Source organism: Anguilla anguilla, chromosome 11, assembly GCF_013347855.1.
Source record: "Anguilla anguilla isolate fAngAng1 chromosome 11, fAngAng1.pri, whole genome shotgun sequence".
Taxonomy (NCBI): Eukaryota; Metazoa; Chordata; class Actinopteri; order Anguilliformes; family Anguillidae; genus Anguilla; species Anguilla anguilla.
The window spans coordinates 28,280,108-28,293,577 of NC_049211.1; the positions used below are offsets into that span (position 1 = coordinate 28,280,108).

General features: G+C 43.7%; 1 protein-coding gene across 3 annotated transcripts in view; it reads right to left on the minus strand.

The window, feature by feature from the left end:
• spats2 (spermatogenesis associated serine rich 2) overlaps window positions 1–13,264 on the minus strand; it is a 29,523-nt gene extending 16,259 nt beyond the window's left edge. Inside the window, exons 1-3 of one of the 3 annotated variants that reach the window (XM_035382777.1) lie at window positions 13,165–13,247; window positions 4,099–4,185; window positions 2,730–3,321 (exon numbers count right to left, since the gene is read on the minus strand). In XM_035382777.1, the coding sequence (XP_035238668.1) occupies window positions 2,730–2,754 (25 nt within the window). In that variant the 5' untranslated portion in view covers window positions 2,755–3,321; window positions 4,099–4,185; window positions 13,165–13,247. Of the gene's footprint in view, window positions 1–2,729; window positions 3,322–4,098; window positions 4,527–13,164 lie in introns of those variants that run through there. The other 2 variants (XM_035382776.1, XM_035382778.1) reach the window with 2 other exon arrangements.
• Window positions 13,265–13,470: the final 206 nt, after the last annotated feature.

Consider the following 13,470-nt stretch of genomic DNA (forward strand, 5'->3'; position numbering starts at 1 on the left):
AGAAAATTGGATAAACAATTTCAACCATGAACCACCGAGAAGGAAAGATCTCAGAGCGAAATCTGTGTAAAATTGGTGTGCTGTGTTGTTCAGTGATGGGTGACATCAAAACTTCCTGGCTGCCAAGTGCTGGGATGGCATGACCATGCCGGTTAGAACGGTCTTGGTTATACTGCCAAAACAAACAAATATTTATCGTCTTTCACAGCAGACCCCCCCCCCCCCCTCCAAAAAACAGATTAAAAAATAAAAACAGAAAAATTTCAAAAAGAGCTAGCCATCTTAAACTGCTCTTACCCTGGAAACAGAATTAGACCGTTGGAGAAGAGTCAAAGCCACATCATTTCAAATGTCTTGAGTGTTTCATTGCACCAACGGCAGACTCTAGAAAGCTCAGTCAACTTGGTTAGACAAGACTCTACAGTAAATGTCTGCTCAACAGATTACCACTGAAAGCAAACTGATTAAAAATAAATAAATACTAACTATTACCACCATTAAATACATTACTTTCACAAAAAGCACAAACCTGGCCTGAATTCTGTCTATTCTGCCCATTAAACTGGTTTAAAGAAGATTTTTTTTGGGGGGGGGGGCGGGGGATTCTAAATAAATAAAGCTTTGGCAGGAAAGACACAGCAAGACCGAGGGCAAAGAGACCGTCTTTCCGATAAGGACAGCCGCTACTGAACGACACGCCATCGCTAGCCTCTCACGCGCACGGCGGCCAAATCTCATCTGCATTTCCGCTCGGTCCGCGGCTCCTTCCATTTGTCAAAACAATGCGCTGGTCCCAGCGAGCGAGCTGCCACGTCGGCCTGCTGATCCCCAGCCAAGTCAAACGAAAAAACAACTGGGTCGCTCTCAAAACAAAACAAAACAAAAAAAAAAGAAAAAAGAAATCCACATCAACCAAAAGGAATGAAACGGGATAAGTCCGTAACACTTGAATTTACCCAGGACCCCGCTTCGACAAATTCGCTGGCTTGGATTTTAGTGGCCCCGCTGAACAACACCTGTCCAATCAGATAACGAAATCAGCTTGGCCGTCGCCTTGCGTGTTGCCATGGATACAGACGGCACTGCAACCGTCGTATTGGAAGCGAATCAGAAGCGGCGTGCTTCGGGGGGCCTGGCCAATACTGGACTCCCTCAAACGAGGCTGGAGTCAGACGTGTGGCTCTAGACATCAAACACAGGACTTAACACGTGCTGCAGTGTGGAAAAATTAATTAAATCTGACACTTGTCAGAGGACCTGGCTTGATTTGGCTTGGTGGCATCGGACAAGATTAATGTTTTTTCAGGATGGTTTCAAAAACATAAAACTCCCTCCCAAGGCTGCGCTTACTGCGATTTCTGTCGCGCGCGCACAAACACACACACACACACACACACGCACACACACACGCACGCACGTCTATTCACAAACAGCGGCCAGTGGCCCCATAACTGCTTCAGCACTCAGTGAAAACCGCTGCCAAATTAACAGTCTGCAACCCGTTTTGGTGTTTCTCCCCCTCTCCCTCCCTCCCTCCCTCTCCAGTTAAAGAAGTGAGTTGTTGGGAGAAAGAGAGAGAGCGGGGGCTGCAGAAGGGCGGGGCCGAGCAGAAAGAGGAGTCGTGGGTCAGCAGGAGCGTGGGGCCCCCGTGCCTCCGTGCACAACCTAGGACTCCCAGAGAGCCAGAGAGGTCGGGGGAAGGAGGCACCAGCTCAGGAACTGAGCGGGCTAAACAAGGTCCCAATGAAACGAGCTCCAGGTCCCAACAAGGACACCAAAAAACAGTTTAGCACAATTACAGGTACCGTGCTACACAGCACGAGTCTGTGTGTGTGTGTGTGTGTGTGTGTGTGCGTGTGTGTGTGTGTGTGTGTGTGTGCACGTGCGCATTAGAACGTTTGTGTGGCAGTCTGAGCACTCGTGCGAGGTTGTGCGTTTAAACGTGTTTGTGAGAATGTGGCGTGTGTCTGTCCCCGTTTGGTCACGTGGGTTTCAGATTTCACTCATTATCGCTGCCCGTTTCTGGGCTGACCACAGAGCTATTGTATTTCAAGGATCCTTTTAAAACCAATTATTTCAGGATTTAAGGAGTTTGGGGGGGGGGGGGGGGTGGTGGGCGTTAACAGAGTTAACAGAGGAGCACAGGACAGCAAGGTAGCGGTGTGTCTCTCTGAAACATGCAGATGTCGGTTCCTCGGGACGTACCACGGTGCTAGCAGCATTGCGTTTGCATGGCCCCGTTCCCTTCACAAGAACCTCAACAGCCACCAGCTATCCTAGCGTGTAGCTGATGGCTCTGTAAATATGAGTGATGTGGCAGCCTGGCCGCACACACACACACATTCACGCGCGCGTGCGCTCTCTCACACAATCAAACCGAGCTTCTCTTCTGCAAGCCTGCTCGGTGTACATTAAGAGAAGAATCTAGAACCTTCTAACATGCTCCAGGGAGCAGCCACACTCCCCAGGCTAGGAGCACTTAGCATGTCCTTTGACTATCTGCTGTGGAGTCCTTTCCCTCTGGGCCAAATATTAATGGGTGCAATACACACTGGTCCCCCTAGAAGGGCGGAGGCTAAACTGTGCCTAGAATCAAGCTGCCATAAGTTACCTGGTGGAAGTTACCATGGAGGTATTTAAAAGCACTGTGGAACACTGACAAGTTTTCAGTGATATTATAAGGGTAACAAAATTATTTTCGAGAGGCCAAAAACCAGATAAGGACTTACCTTTGTGACTGTTCTTTTTGGCCATTCTGAAAATCCCAGAAGACACTGCTGGTCAGTCAGAAGTGAGTGTTTCGCTTGAGAAGGAAAAAAAACTGAACAGGAACAACAACAAAAAAAAAAAAAAGCCCTGCTCCAAAGATTTTTTTGCTCTTCACCAGTGGGATTCCTGAAGGCCTCTTCCACCTTCTCTCCTCCACAGAGTGACGGCAGTAAAGTCTACGGCCTGCGACGGTCTCTGTGGTCGCCCTCCGGTCACCGTGGGCCGCGCGCGGCAGATCGCTCCACCGCCGGCCTAACGAGTCCGGTTCTGCTCTGCGCTGCCTCCGCGCGCGAGCTGTCCGTTTCTCCCCCCTTCCTCCTCACTTTTTCGCTCTCCCGCAAGATGCCAGCAAAGGCTCACATTACAGACGCCGTGAGCTGGAGCGGGACGGGAGGCGAGGGGGCGGGTGGGGGGGGGCCGAGGCAGATGGGGTCACGGAGTCCTCCGGAGGCTAAACCCACCGTCCAAACGCTCGCAGCTTGGACGCCGCCGCTTCCTCTTCCTGCAGCAGACCTCTCCACGAAAAAAAGGAAAAGCCAAAGAAAAAAAAATCTGAGGAGGAGAAAGAAGGGGGGAGGGGGAGGGGGAAAAAAGCAGTTTGAATCATTTTTTCCAGACACACTGATGAACTGTTCTGTGAGATCAGGAGTAGAATGCGTCGGGAGAGAGGGAAGACCAGGACAAGTTTAACCAAACTGGATCGGGCTCAGATTGCTACCAAATACTGAAACCAACACCAAGGACAAAGAAGAGTCTGCTAAAAGCATTCAAAACCAGAGAGCCTGAAAGTTGTTTGGCAGCCTAAGCCCCTGTTGGACACTTACAGGAGTCCAGGACTTTAAAAAACAGTGTACTTCAGGACTGCCCCCCTCCCCAAATCCCTAAACTCATTTCCTAAGCACGTAAAATCGGTCATGAAAAACAGATTTCAATGAATCGCTGTCCGTCTGGCGAACAGTTGCACAGAATCTGCATTCAGTGTTGTCTTTGGCCATAGCATGGTTCCAATTTGGCTTGAGCAAATGCTTTTAGAGCCGCTTTGAGTTTGATTGGATTTTACATGAATCCAAAAAAAATTTGAAGCTCACACAATACCATCCAAATCATACACAACCTATAACTTTACTTTTCAAACTGAAGATTATCGATGGACTAACAAATTAACGCTTTAAATTTAAATACAAAAATCAAGACTTTTCCCCTCCAGTATTCACAAACTTTTTTCTTCCACAATGACCACTTCCTATCCCTAACGTTACAATTTTTGTGCCCACAGTAAAAGGCTTGTCAGCACCAAACAAGCAGACATCAAAAAGCGGGCTGACTAACTTTTAAAGACCGACTGTTACGTCCAGCACGCAAATCGCGCTTGCATTCGTCAGCTTGTTACAGTTTGACAGTCTAGCAGCTGAGTATCTGAGGAGAGGAAAAAAAAATCTGCTGAGAGGCACCTCCTTATCAGGGCGGTAAAGCAATATAACCGCTGCTGAGCCAGCGCAAACAGGAGCAGCGTTACGGAAACCCTAATTGCACCTGGCCATGAGCTACGCTATAATAGTACCGCCGTTTCGCGAGATGTCTGTATACGCGCGACGAACGACGCCACCGGGCGGCAAGCGGACGCTCAGAGAACCGCCCAGCTTAAAATCGCTGCAATTCCGTTCACGGCAGTCGAGGCCGGCGCTTCTCGCTGGAACGGGGTTGGCTTCGTAAGCAAAGCTCCTGATGGATCGTTTCCGTTTTCCCGCATGCCGATTCTGGAAACAGAAACTTAAAAGCAGATGAAGGCACGCCCCTCTGACATGCTTAGCCGGCGTGCGTCAGAGCTGCGCGCCGCATGCCGTCTCGCCTGGACACCCTGGCACTGTTAGCAAAGGTTTGCACACGTCAGACTAGCCTTGAGCGGGGTGTCTACAGTGTTGATCAAATGGGTGGTATGTCCCAACTGTGCAAAGCTCTCTTTGGTTTTTTCCATTTTTTTTTTTGCCAAAGTAAAAAAAGAAAAAACCCACGTACGTGCAAAATTAGTTATGTGGTCCCTTTCTTAGATTCCTAACAAAAAGAAAAAGACATGACCTCACTTTATGAAGTTTAACTTGAATGGAAGGTAGGAACACAGACAGCAGTTTTTAAACAAGGTTTTAGGCTACATCTTGACATAACTGAAATAATAAGACTTCATTTCCAAGTGTAAATTCAATTAATGTCAGCTGGACAGAAAATGAATCAGTACATTTCCCTTTTCTTCACTGACAGAAGAAAGATCTTCTATAAGACAACCTTTTAAACTCTGAAATTTCTGAAGTGCGCTTTTTTCATTTAAAGCTCTTTTTCGGTTTTGCATAGGACAGGAAGTCTAGAAGTTTCCAAGCTAAAAAGAATTTAGCACTGCATACACACAGCCTTGAGCTTCAGAAAATACTTCAACACTTTTCATTTCTCTGAAAATACACCAGCCTTACGAAGAGATAAAGCAATTAAAAACATTTTTTCTGATAGTATCTTTCTTAGACTTTATATAAGTACCGGTTCTACCCTGTGATCTCTACCTGACCAACTCAAGCCATAAGTCTTGTGTCATAGCTCACTGAGAAGCACTTGCCAGGACCGTCTCCATGGCAACCAGATTGTTGACACCCTCATAGGCTGCGGAGCACCTCACCATCACGTCGGCATCCCATGGTCCGGAACAGCGTATCGCTAACAAACACCTACTGACTCACTCTGTCAATTTAACCTAAAGACCCAGCCCACGCCTCTCTGCCTACTCAGCCCGACGGGCGGTCCAGGATCCAGTGCGTTTCGGATAGGATCCGGTCCCTCTTGGCTTGACAACCCCAACCCCCCCCCCCCTCCACCCACACCCAAACAAATGCTCTGCTGCTTGACTGGTTCTGTAGTTCTCGCACACGCACACGCACACACACCCTACCTCTACGCGCAGTTGTAAAGCCACATCCTTCTCAAAAGCCTGGGGCAGCCACAACAGGTGCCGCCACATCACCACAAGCCGAGCTGGGTCCCCGTCTCCAACGGCTCTCCGCCACCGCAGCCTACGGCCGTCATCTGACCGCCATCAGATAGGCCTTTCCTTTTAATCAATCACGCTTTTCTGCTCATCGAAAACCACCGCGGCAGAGAGATATGAAAAGACGCATGATAACACTGGGGCCGTTTCATCACGGGCTGAAAGCAGGTTAAAAAGAAGCCATTACTATTTGCCAATCTGTCAGGATTACGGCCAATATGATGAAACGAATGTGCCAGAGAGGCGATACACTGATGCTGTAAACAGAGTGAAAATATCATGTGCAAATACAGGCTAATCATAGTCAACTGAAACCCTTTTATTTATCACTCACAAGCAAACCTATACGGAGATTAATAGCTCACTAGACTCATGTCCTCTTATGCAAGTTGAAATATTTTTCCATACAAATAAAATGTTACGTTTTACTTCTATGAACTAGGAAACTCGGCTGCAGTCTGCATTTGTGCAACACTGTAAACAAAGGGGAGGCATCAGCAGTAGTATCAGCCAATGCGGGCAGTTAAATATCGGTCACTGAAGTTGACCCCACAGTTTCTGTGCTCTGACCGCACTTGCGCACGACCTCACGCTACGCTCTGCGGAAGCTTCCGCCCCACCTCTGCTAAGGACACCCCCAAATTTGGCCCGGTCACAAAACTGCATGCCATTTCACCGAGGGACACCAATACTGTACTTTGACCGAGAGGCTGACTGGCAGTTAAACACTTGTGACCGATGCATTGCCAGCCATTTGAATACAGAATTTCACACAGCGAAGGGGAAGGACTACCCAACCTGAAACTTTTCTGCTAAGCTACGAGAACAACATCTGCCCGAAAGTAGACTCATTCTGAGAAACCGATGCAGGTTTTCTTTTCTTAAAATAACAGACGGACCTGACACGCTCGAACATTTGTAGCTGCTCCTTTGAGCAATATGGCCAAGCAATGTGTCACAGCACAACTCTTCACAATAGCCGAAAGGTATTACTGGTTGTTGCTCATGTTGATTTAACAAATATGGACAGACCATCCATAACTGACATGCATTCTTTTGCGAACCACAGTAAAATTTGGAATACGTTTAAAAACCCTTCCTCCCGTGCCATTTGCATTCGGAACAGATCACGCCATATGGCACAGTGGTACACAGGGGCCAAACTCCTGTCTTATCGGACTTTTCAGCAGTGAGCTCAGACCGGGTTCCTTCGCCGCCTGATTGACCCATAATGCCAAGGGAACGGTGCGGAGAACAGATAACAGATGTGCACCAGAAACTCTCTGCACTTCTCCTTGGACTGCAAGCCCAGGTCGATCGACCCATTATCAACGGAGGCACAGCTCCCAGATTACGGTTTTCGTGCAGATTCCCCGCTGCGAACAGTTGTTGAAACGCTGTGCATTTATCTTATCTCCAGGACTGGGTACATGACCGGGTTAAACAGGATACCCACAAGGCACTCTGCTTGGGATTTCTCCTTTTTAAAACCCCACACTCTTAAGTTAAAAAATTTAAATCTTACTCGACGTTAAAGAGCTTCCAACGGCTCTCCAAGTGGGCGATTCACCTCGACGAAAGTGCCAATTAGAAGGCATTATTTTACACATGAACTGGCAGGACATTTCAATTTTACTTTAGTGTGAAGTAAACAAAAATGTGTTGATTCAACATTAAATGGTATTCAATTATATATTTATGTTCTGTTCTCTTAAAGACCCTACATCAAGGAAATCTTACTGACAGTCTGTACAGGGCTTTAATGCGCGAGCGATGCCAGGGGGGTCACAGACTGGAGACATTTGGAAATGTCCACTGTTCATCTCTAGACCAATATCACTATTTGGGACTGCATCATATCGGACCAAAGTATCTGGTCCGATATGATGCAGTATCTGAAAATGTAAGGCAGTTTAACAAGTTGTCATTTAGCACGTTTTACTTCAGGACTTCCACACTTGTCTGGCCACTATACAGATTTTTTAAAATGTCTTGAATGTACACCATTAGATCCACTGAACTCTACATTGTGCAAACTAGAAGTCTCAACACAGCACTCAGGGTCAGGGATTCCTACAGTCACTTCCATTCAGCGAGCAGACCGTTTTCTGTCTGCTCAAGGACAGCCCAGACTGCGTGCGAGAGGCTGTAAGACTTGCTGATGCTGAGCGCTAACTGGAACGGTACAGGCTACTGATTAGCCCTTGTTAGACCTCTCAGGCTTCGCGCGGTGACATTCAGAAACATCTCGTAGGGAACTTTGTTGTCTTTACATTTGGAATGACGCAGACTCCTGGAGGCAGTCGGAAAGATAAGAGGTCTGCACTTTCATCACATCAGATTAACAACACAGGAAGCTCTGCCAGCAAAGAAAACTACTGAAACAAATACTCTCATTTGCTTTCAATCAGCTTAGGTTAAATGGTCTTGGGTAATTATACCAAATTAAACACGCGAAATTCCTGGAAACCTGTACTCCAGGCTACAAGTATCCACTTGAGCTTTTAAGATTTGACATGCTTTCGTGTGGACACAAACAGCCAAGAGGCTCACCTTCAAGTTTTTGAGGTTGCCACAACAAACAAATTATATCACTGATCAAACTTGGGTGGGTGCTTCCACAACTATACACACTTCCGCCTTTGCAAATTTTTGGAAAAAGAATGGCTTTGAAATTGAATTTTGTTCATGTCCTTAATGCAAATAATAAGACATACTAAATCACAAGTAATCTCAAATATGTTCTAATTAGATTTTTTTCAGAAATGTTCATCATGCTCCTCTAAAAATGTCCTTACTGCAATTAAGTACAACTTCATTTCACATTTTTATTCTAGGGAAGTTTTAATCTGAGTATTTTCTGCTAATATTCATTAAGTGTGCATTATTTCATTAATCTATGCATTTTCTCTCAGCAATGAGAAATCTTATTCCATTAAAAAAAAACTACAAACATAATTGTTAGATATTATAATTTGTCTTTTTTCACAATTATCACAGATCAAGTGCAACACTACATATAACAAAAATAAATAATATTCATACAAATATACTGTTGCTGTTATAAACAGGCTATGGTGGTAATGACATGTACTGTAATTTAAAGTAGAAACAGCACAAAAGTAATTTAAAACAACAAAACATAAAACTGAGTGAAACGAGGTATCTAGGAGTATTCTTATAATAACAGAACCTGTGCTCCAGGGAGTTTAAGCCAAATAAAGAAAGAAATTCTACAAATAGTAGCTGTCAAACAAACTAGGTCTAAGTAAATGGTACATTTCCTACACATAGAATGAAATTGAAAAGCACACATGCCAAGTTTAAAAGAAAGTCAAAATTTCACTGATGCTTTACTGTAAGCATTGTGTGACACAGGCTTGGGGCAATATGAATGTGGTACAACTCTAACAGAAATATAGGCCTAAGTGCAATGTTGCTTAACCAGAACATGAGCAAAGTTCCTCCCACACCATGTTGGTAAGCATGGTGTGCCTTGAAGTTACAGGCTAGGACCCTGGCACCAGACAAATTATATCGTCTTGTGCATACCAAACATCATCATTTCTCACTGGCCAAAAAAAAAAAAAAAAAATTTAAAAAAAGGGTTATATATATATATATATATATATATATGGGGGCCTATATATAGGCCCCCACCCTGTTTATTGTCCTAACCAGAGCAGAGTTCTCCATCAACATTTTGGATGATTCCCAGAAATGGATCCTTGTTACACAGAACCAGTTCAATTTGGAACCAGACTGAACAATGTTGAGCTCCTCTCACTAAACGTTACAAACTAAACAAGAATGTCTACGAAGGGAAAGCTGACCTATTTAAATCCTGTTTGATCTCACATTGGCTGAGAATAATTTCAAACATGCTATCAGACCCCATTCACCTCCATTAGAATAGTCAACAAGTTCTAGTATTTCCACTTCCTCATGTTCAAAGCTAAATTTGTCCTTTACACAACATGAAGTCTTTACTGCGAGAGTACAAGTTGTTGCAGTCAGGACATTTTTTCAAATAATTGGCAGGTTGCAAGGTCTTAGCTTTGACAGCTAGCTAGTAATGCAGGGTTTTACCCCACATTGAAATGTCTTAGGCGAGCCGCCTAAGTGTTTTCAAGCCGCCTATAAGAGAAATTGAGCGAGCAAACAAAACAAAAAAAACTCGTCAAGCCACTAGAAATGGTCCGTGAATTTATTGGAACAATTTCATTGCGCATGATTCTGCATTTCAAGTTTTTTAAGTTTCGACTGCTTTCAGGTTTACATGCAACCTTAAACAAGCTAAATTAATGACAGCATAACCCTCTTAATTGCAAATAAGAATGAAAAGGAGTGCCGACGACCTTGCGTGCCACTCAGGCATGTTTGTGGTTTAGTTTCTTTATTCAAATGCGGTTTAATTGAAGTCATTCGCTGACTTTAAAGACTTAGGGGAGAGTCGTCAAATGTAACCGTCTTCGGATTTTGCTCATTGACACAGTAAATAGCCTACTAGCACCTAGTACTATGAAATTTTACTTCCGACAGCTGCTGATACGTCAGCAATCATTAGCGGCTTCAATTACATAACTTAATCGAGTCAGATACAATTAACACCAAAATACAGTCAGTCCGATGTTACATTCATACCACCTACTCAGTATGATTGTAACAGGAGATGAACAGTGAATTAAAATGCCCTATAATGTGCGTACACAGGTTTTTTTTCCTGCATATACTAATGTTAATCAAGGAAACATTTCCAATAGTAACGCAAGACCAGCCAAATTCCTAGACTGAAACACGCTTTATTCATGAAAAAAGTTGTACATTAAGTTATTGGCGGTGTTACTTATCAAAGTAACTTTTACTGGATAAGTATGCGATGTAATTATACCACTACACAACATAACCTAATGAAAATATCCTAAGTATGCGTGAAAGGTCTGGCAAATATGAAATCTCTTTAAAACAGAATGAATGGAAAACGGTTCGAGATTTGGCAATTCTACTCAAATATCCAAATAATGCGATAATAGCATAACGGGATTAAGTGGATTCTACTGTATTACACTGCTTTTTAATCTGTGCAGATTAATTGAGAAATAAAATTCTGAAAAGCATTTAATGTTGCTTAGGGTACAAGTAACACCAAAGGAATAACAATGGTGCAAGCATTCATTGAGTGAACGTATTACAATCAATTCAATACAGTAAGCTGGCATCTGAATGCACTGTGGCACTGAATTTTAAAGGAATATCATCATTGTCACAGTAAGGACCCAGAGGTACAGGACAAACATTTTAATTAATTTTTTTAAATAAAAATGTGTTAACCTACCACATTTCTTTTGTTTTATTTTTAATTTTCCTGGAAAGTAATTTCATTTTGATGAATGCGATTATGTAATTTATTGAATTTTAAATATGCATGGAAAACTGACAAGCTCTGGTATGTGACAAGCAAGTAGCAAACCATGCTTTGACCCAACATACAGCATATTACATATCAGATAATTCCGCCATTTATTTTTTAAGACAAATGATAACAGTAAGAATCATTACTTGATGTGAAAATCCCTGGATTTTGTTAATTTATAAAAATGTACCCATGGGAGCGAATAAAAGTGCCTGTCATTGGAGAAACGCCCAGGTACGAAACCTGTGGCCTATGACAACACTGTCCGCAAGAATGCGCCCGCAGCCGAAGCCCCATAATAACATAAACTGAAGCGGAATCATTTGAACCGATTACCTTAAGGAGAGGGCGGTTTATGCGAAAGGATTCGGGATAAGTAACAGTAAAATACCATTTGAGACAGAAAAAAAAGTCAAGGATCACGGTTAAATCACACACACGACACAGGCATCTATCCGCACCTTGTAAGTTCGCATCGAAGGAATGAAAAGTATAGACTCAGGGCTTCTTGGCGTCATTTCGTTTTGCATTCTGATAACGACCACCATCTGAACCAATGTTTAGATTAACTAACGCACAGCTACGTTTAACTGTGAATAACATAAATATGATGTTTGCTGTTAACTGCATACACCAGGATTGTACTTAGCAAATAATTAACTTGCGTTCAAATTCCATCTCTCTGGCAAAAAAGGCAATGTAACCACATTTGAAGTTAACGAGCATACTTGGAGCAGCTACCTAGATATACAAAATAGCTAGAAACAAAAAAATCCAGCATATTGACGTTATACAACTTCCTTTTATACAGCCAGCCAACTATGACGTTAGTTACATTATATTAGCCATCCAGTTAGCTAGTTTATACATTTCGTTACATTTGCATTGGCTAACTAGTTTACATTGGGCATAGCCTTTCATATAAGCGATGTACAAGCACCATCATTTGATACCGATTCGAGCATGGAATTGTGCAGGTTTTACATTTAATTTTACGCTCTAACATTGCGGGGCTTTGGCCTGACAAAGCTAGTCTAGCTAGCAGCTTGTGTAGCACTAGTATGAGCCCAGTCAATTGAGGCCGTGTTGCATAACGTTAATTGAATGATATTGTTGTCTGCGCGCATACAATCACCAACATAAAAATTGACAACTGAATCACTTAGCTGGCTGAAACTCGGCCAGCCGTGAATTTATTCTGATAAACAACACGAATAAGCAAATATAGCTGCATATATCCATTCTAATGCCTAGCGCTTATACTGGCCAGATGGCTAGCTAGCCCCTTGACTAAATGCAGTAGTACCGTTATGATGTCGATTACGGAAAGCTCGCTTGGCTTTTTAGTTACATTAGCGATTTATACATGTTAACTGCGTTTGAGTCAGAATACGAGAGCGTGTGATTATTACAACTAGTAGCTATCATGTAGCCATTACAATTTAGCTTGCAAGCTAGTCTCCAATAGCATCCCATCGACTAAAACCTAATCGCGTCTGGCAACCAGCTAGCTATCTAGCTAGTTAACGTCATCTGATTTGTCTAACTTAGTCTACAAAGACTCTATTCGACTACCACAGATAACAGCAATCCATGCATATGAAAAGAGTCAACTGCTAAAGCTAAGGATTTCAACTTGCTAGTTATTTTTGAACGATTCTCAACCCGGGATCAAATAGCTGGCTAGTGCGAGTAAAACGTAATCGGTATTATTCAATTCATTCTTCTAGCCAGCTAGCTACTTTGCTAATTAGCGACCTGTATGCTCACCGCTATGCTGCTCTAAAATGCGCAGATCATTTCCCTTCTCGGACCCTGTAGCATTCAATTGTTTTGGAGCAATAGCTAGCTGGCTACCAATCTATTAAGCAAAAGCCCGCATAATGGGGTTGGCTCAGCCAGCTATTAGATTTCATTATGCAAACAGATTAATGGAAATGCTTAAAACTCTCACCTCCGTTGCTTTGCAGAAGTTAACAAACCGACTGTCCTTACACCCGTGTCGATCTTTCTGTCTCTATCCCCCCTCTGCCGGCAACGAGCGCGTCACTTCCGAGCTCATTCTTAACTCGGTCCCGTATCCCCTCCTACTTTCTCTCCTCCCAGCGACACGCCTCCTTACTATTTCGTGCGCTGCCACGGTGTGTCGAGACTACTGGACCACATACAGTTCGTTGGGCGCGACTGTGTACGGCTCTCCTTCGATGGCTGGGGTGGTATGGCCGGATTACTCGATCAATTATTGTCGCCTATCTAAAAT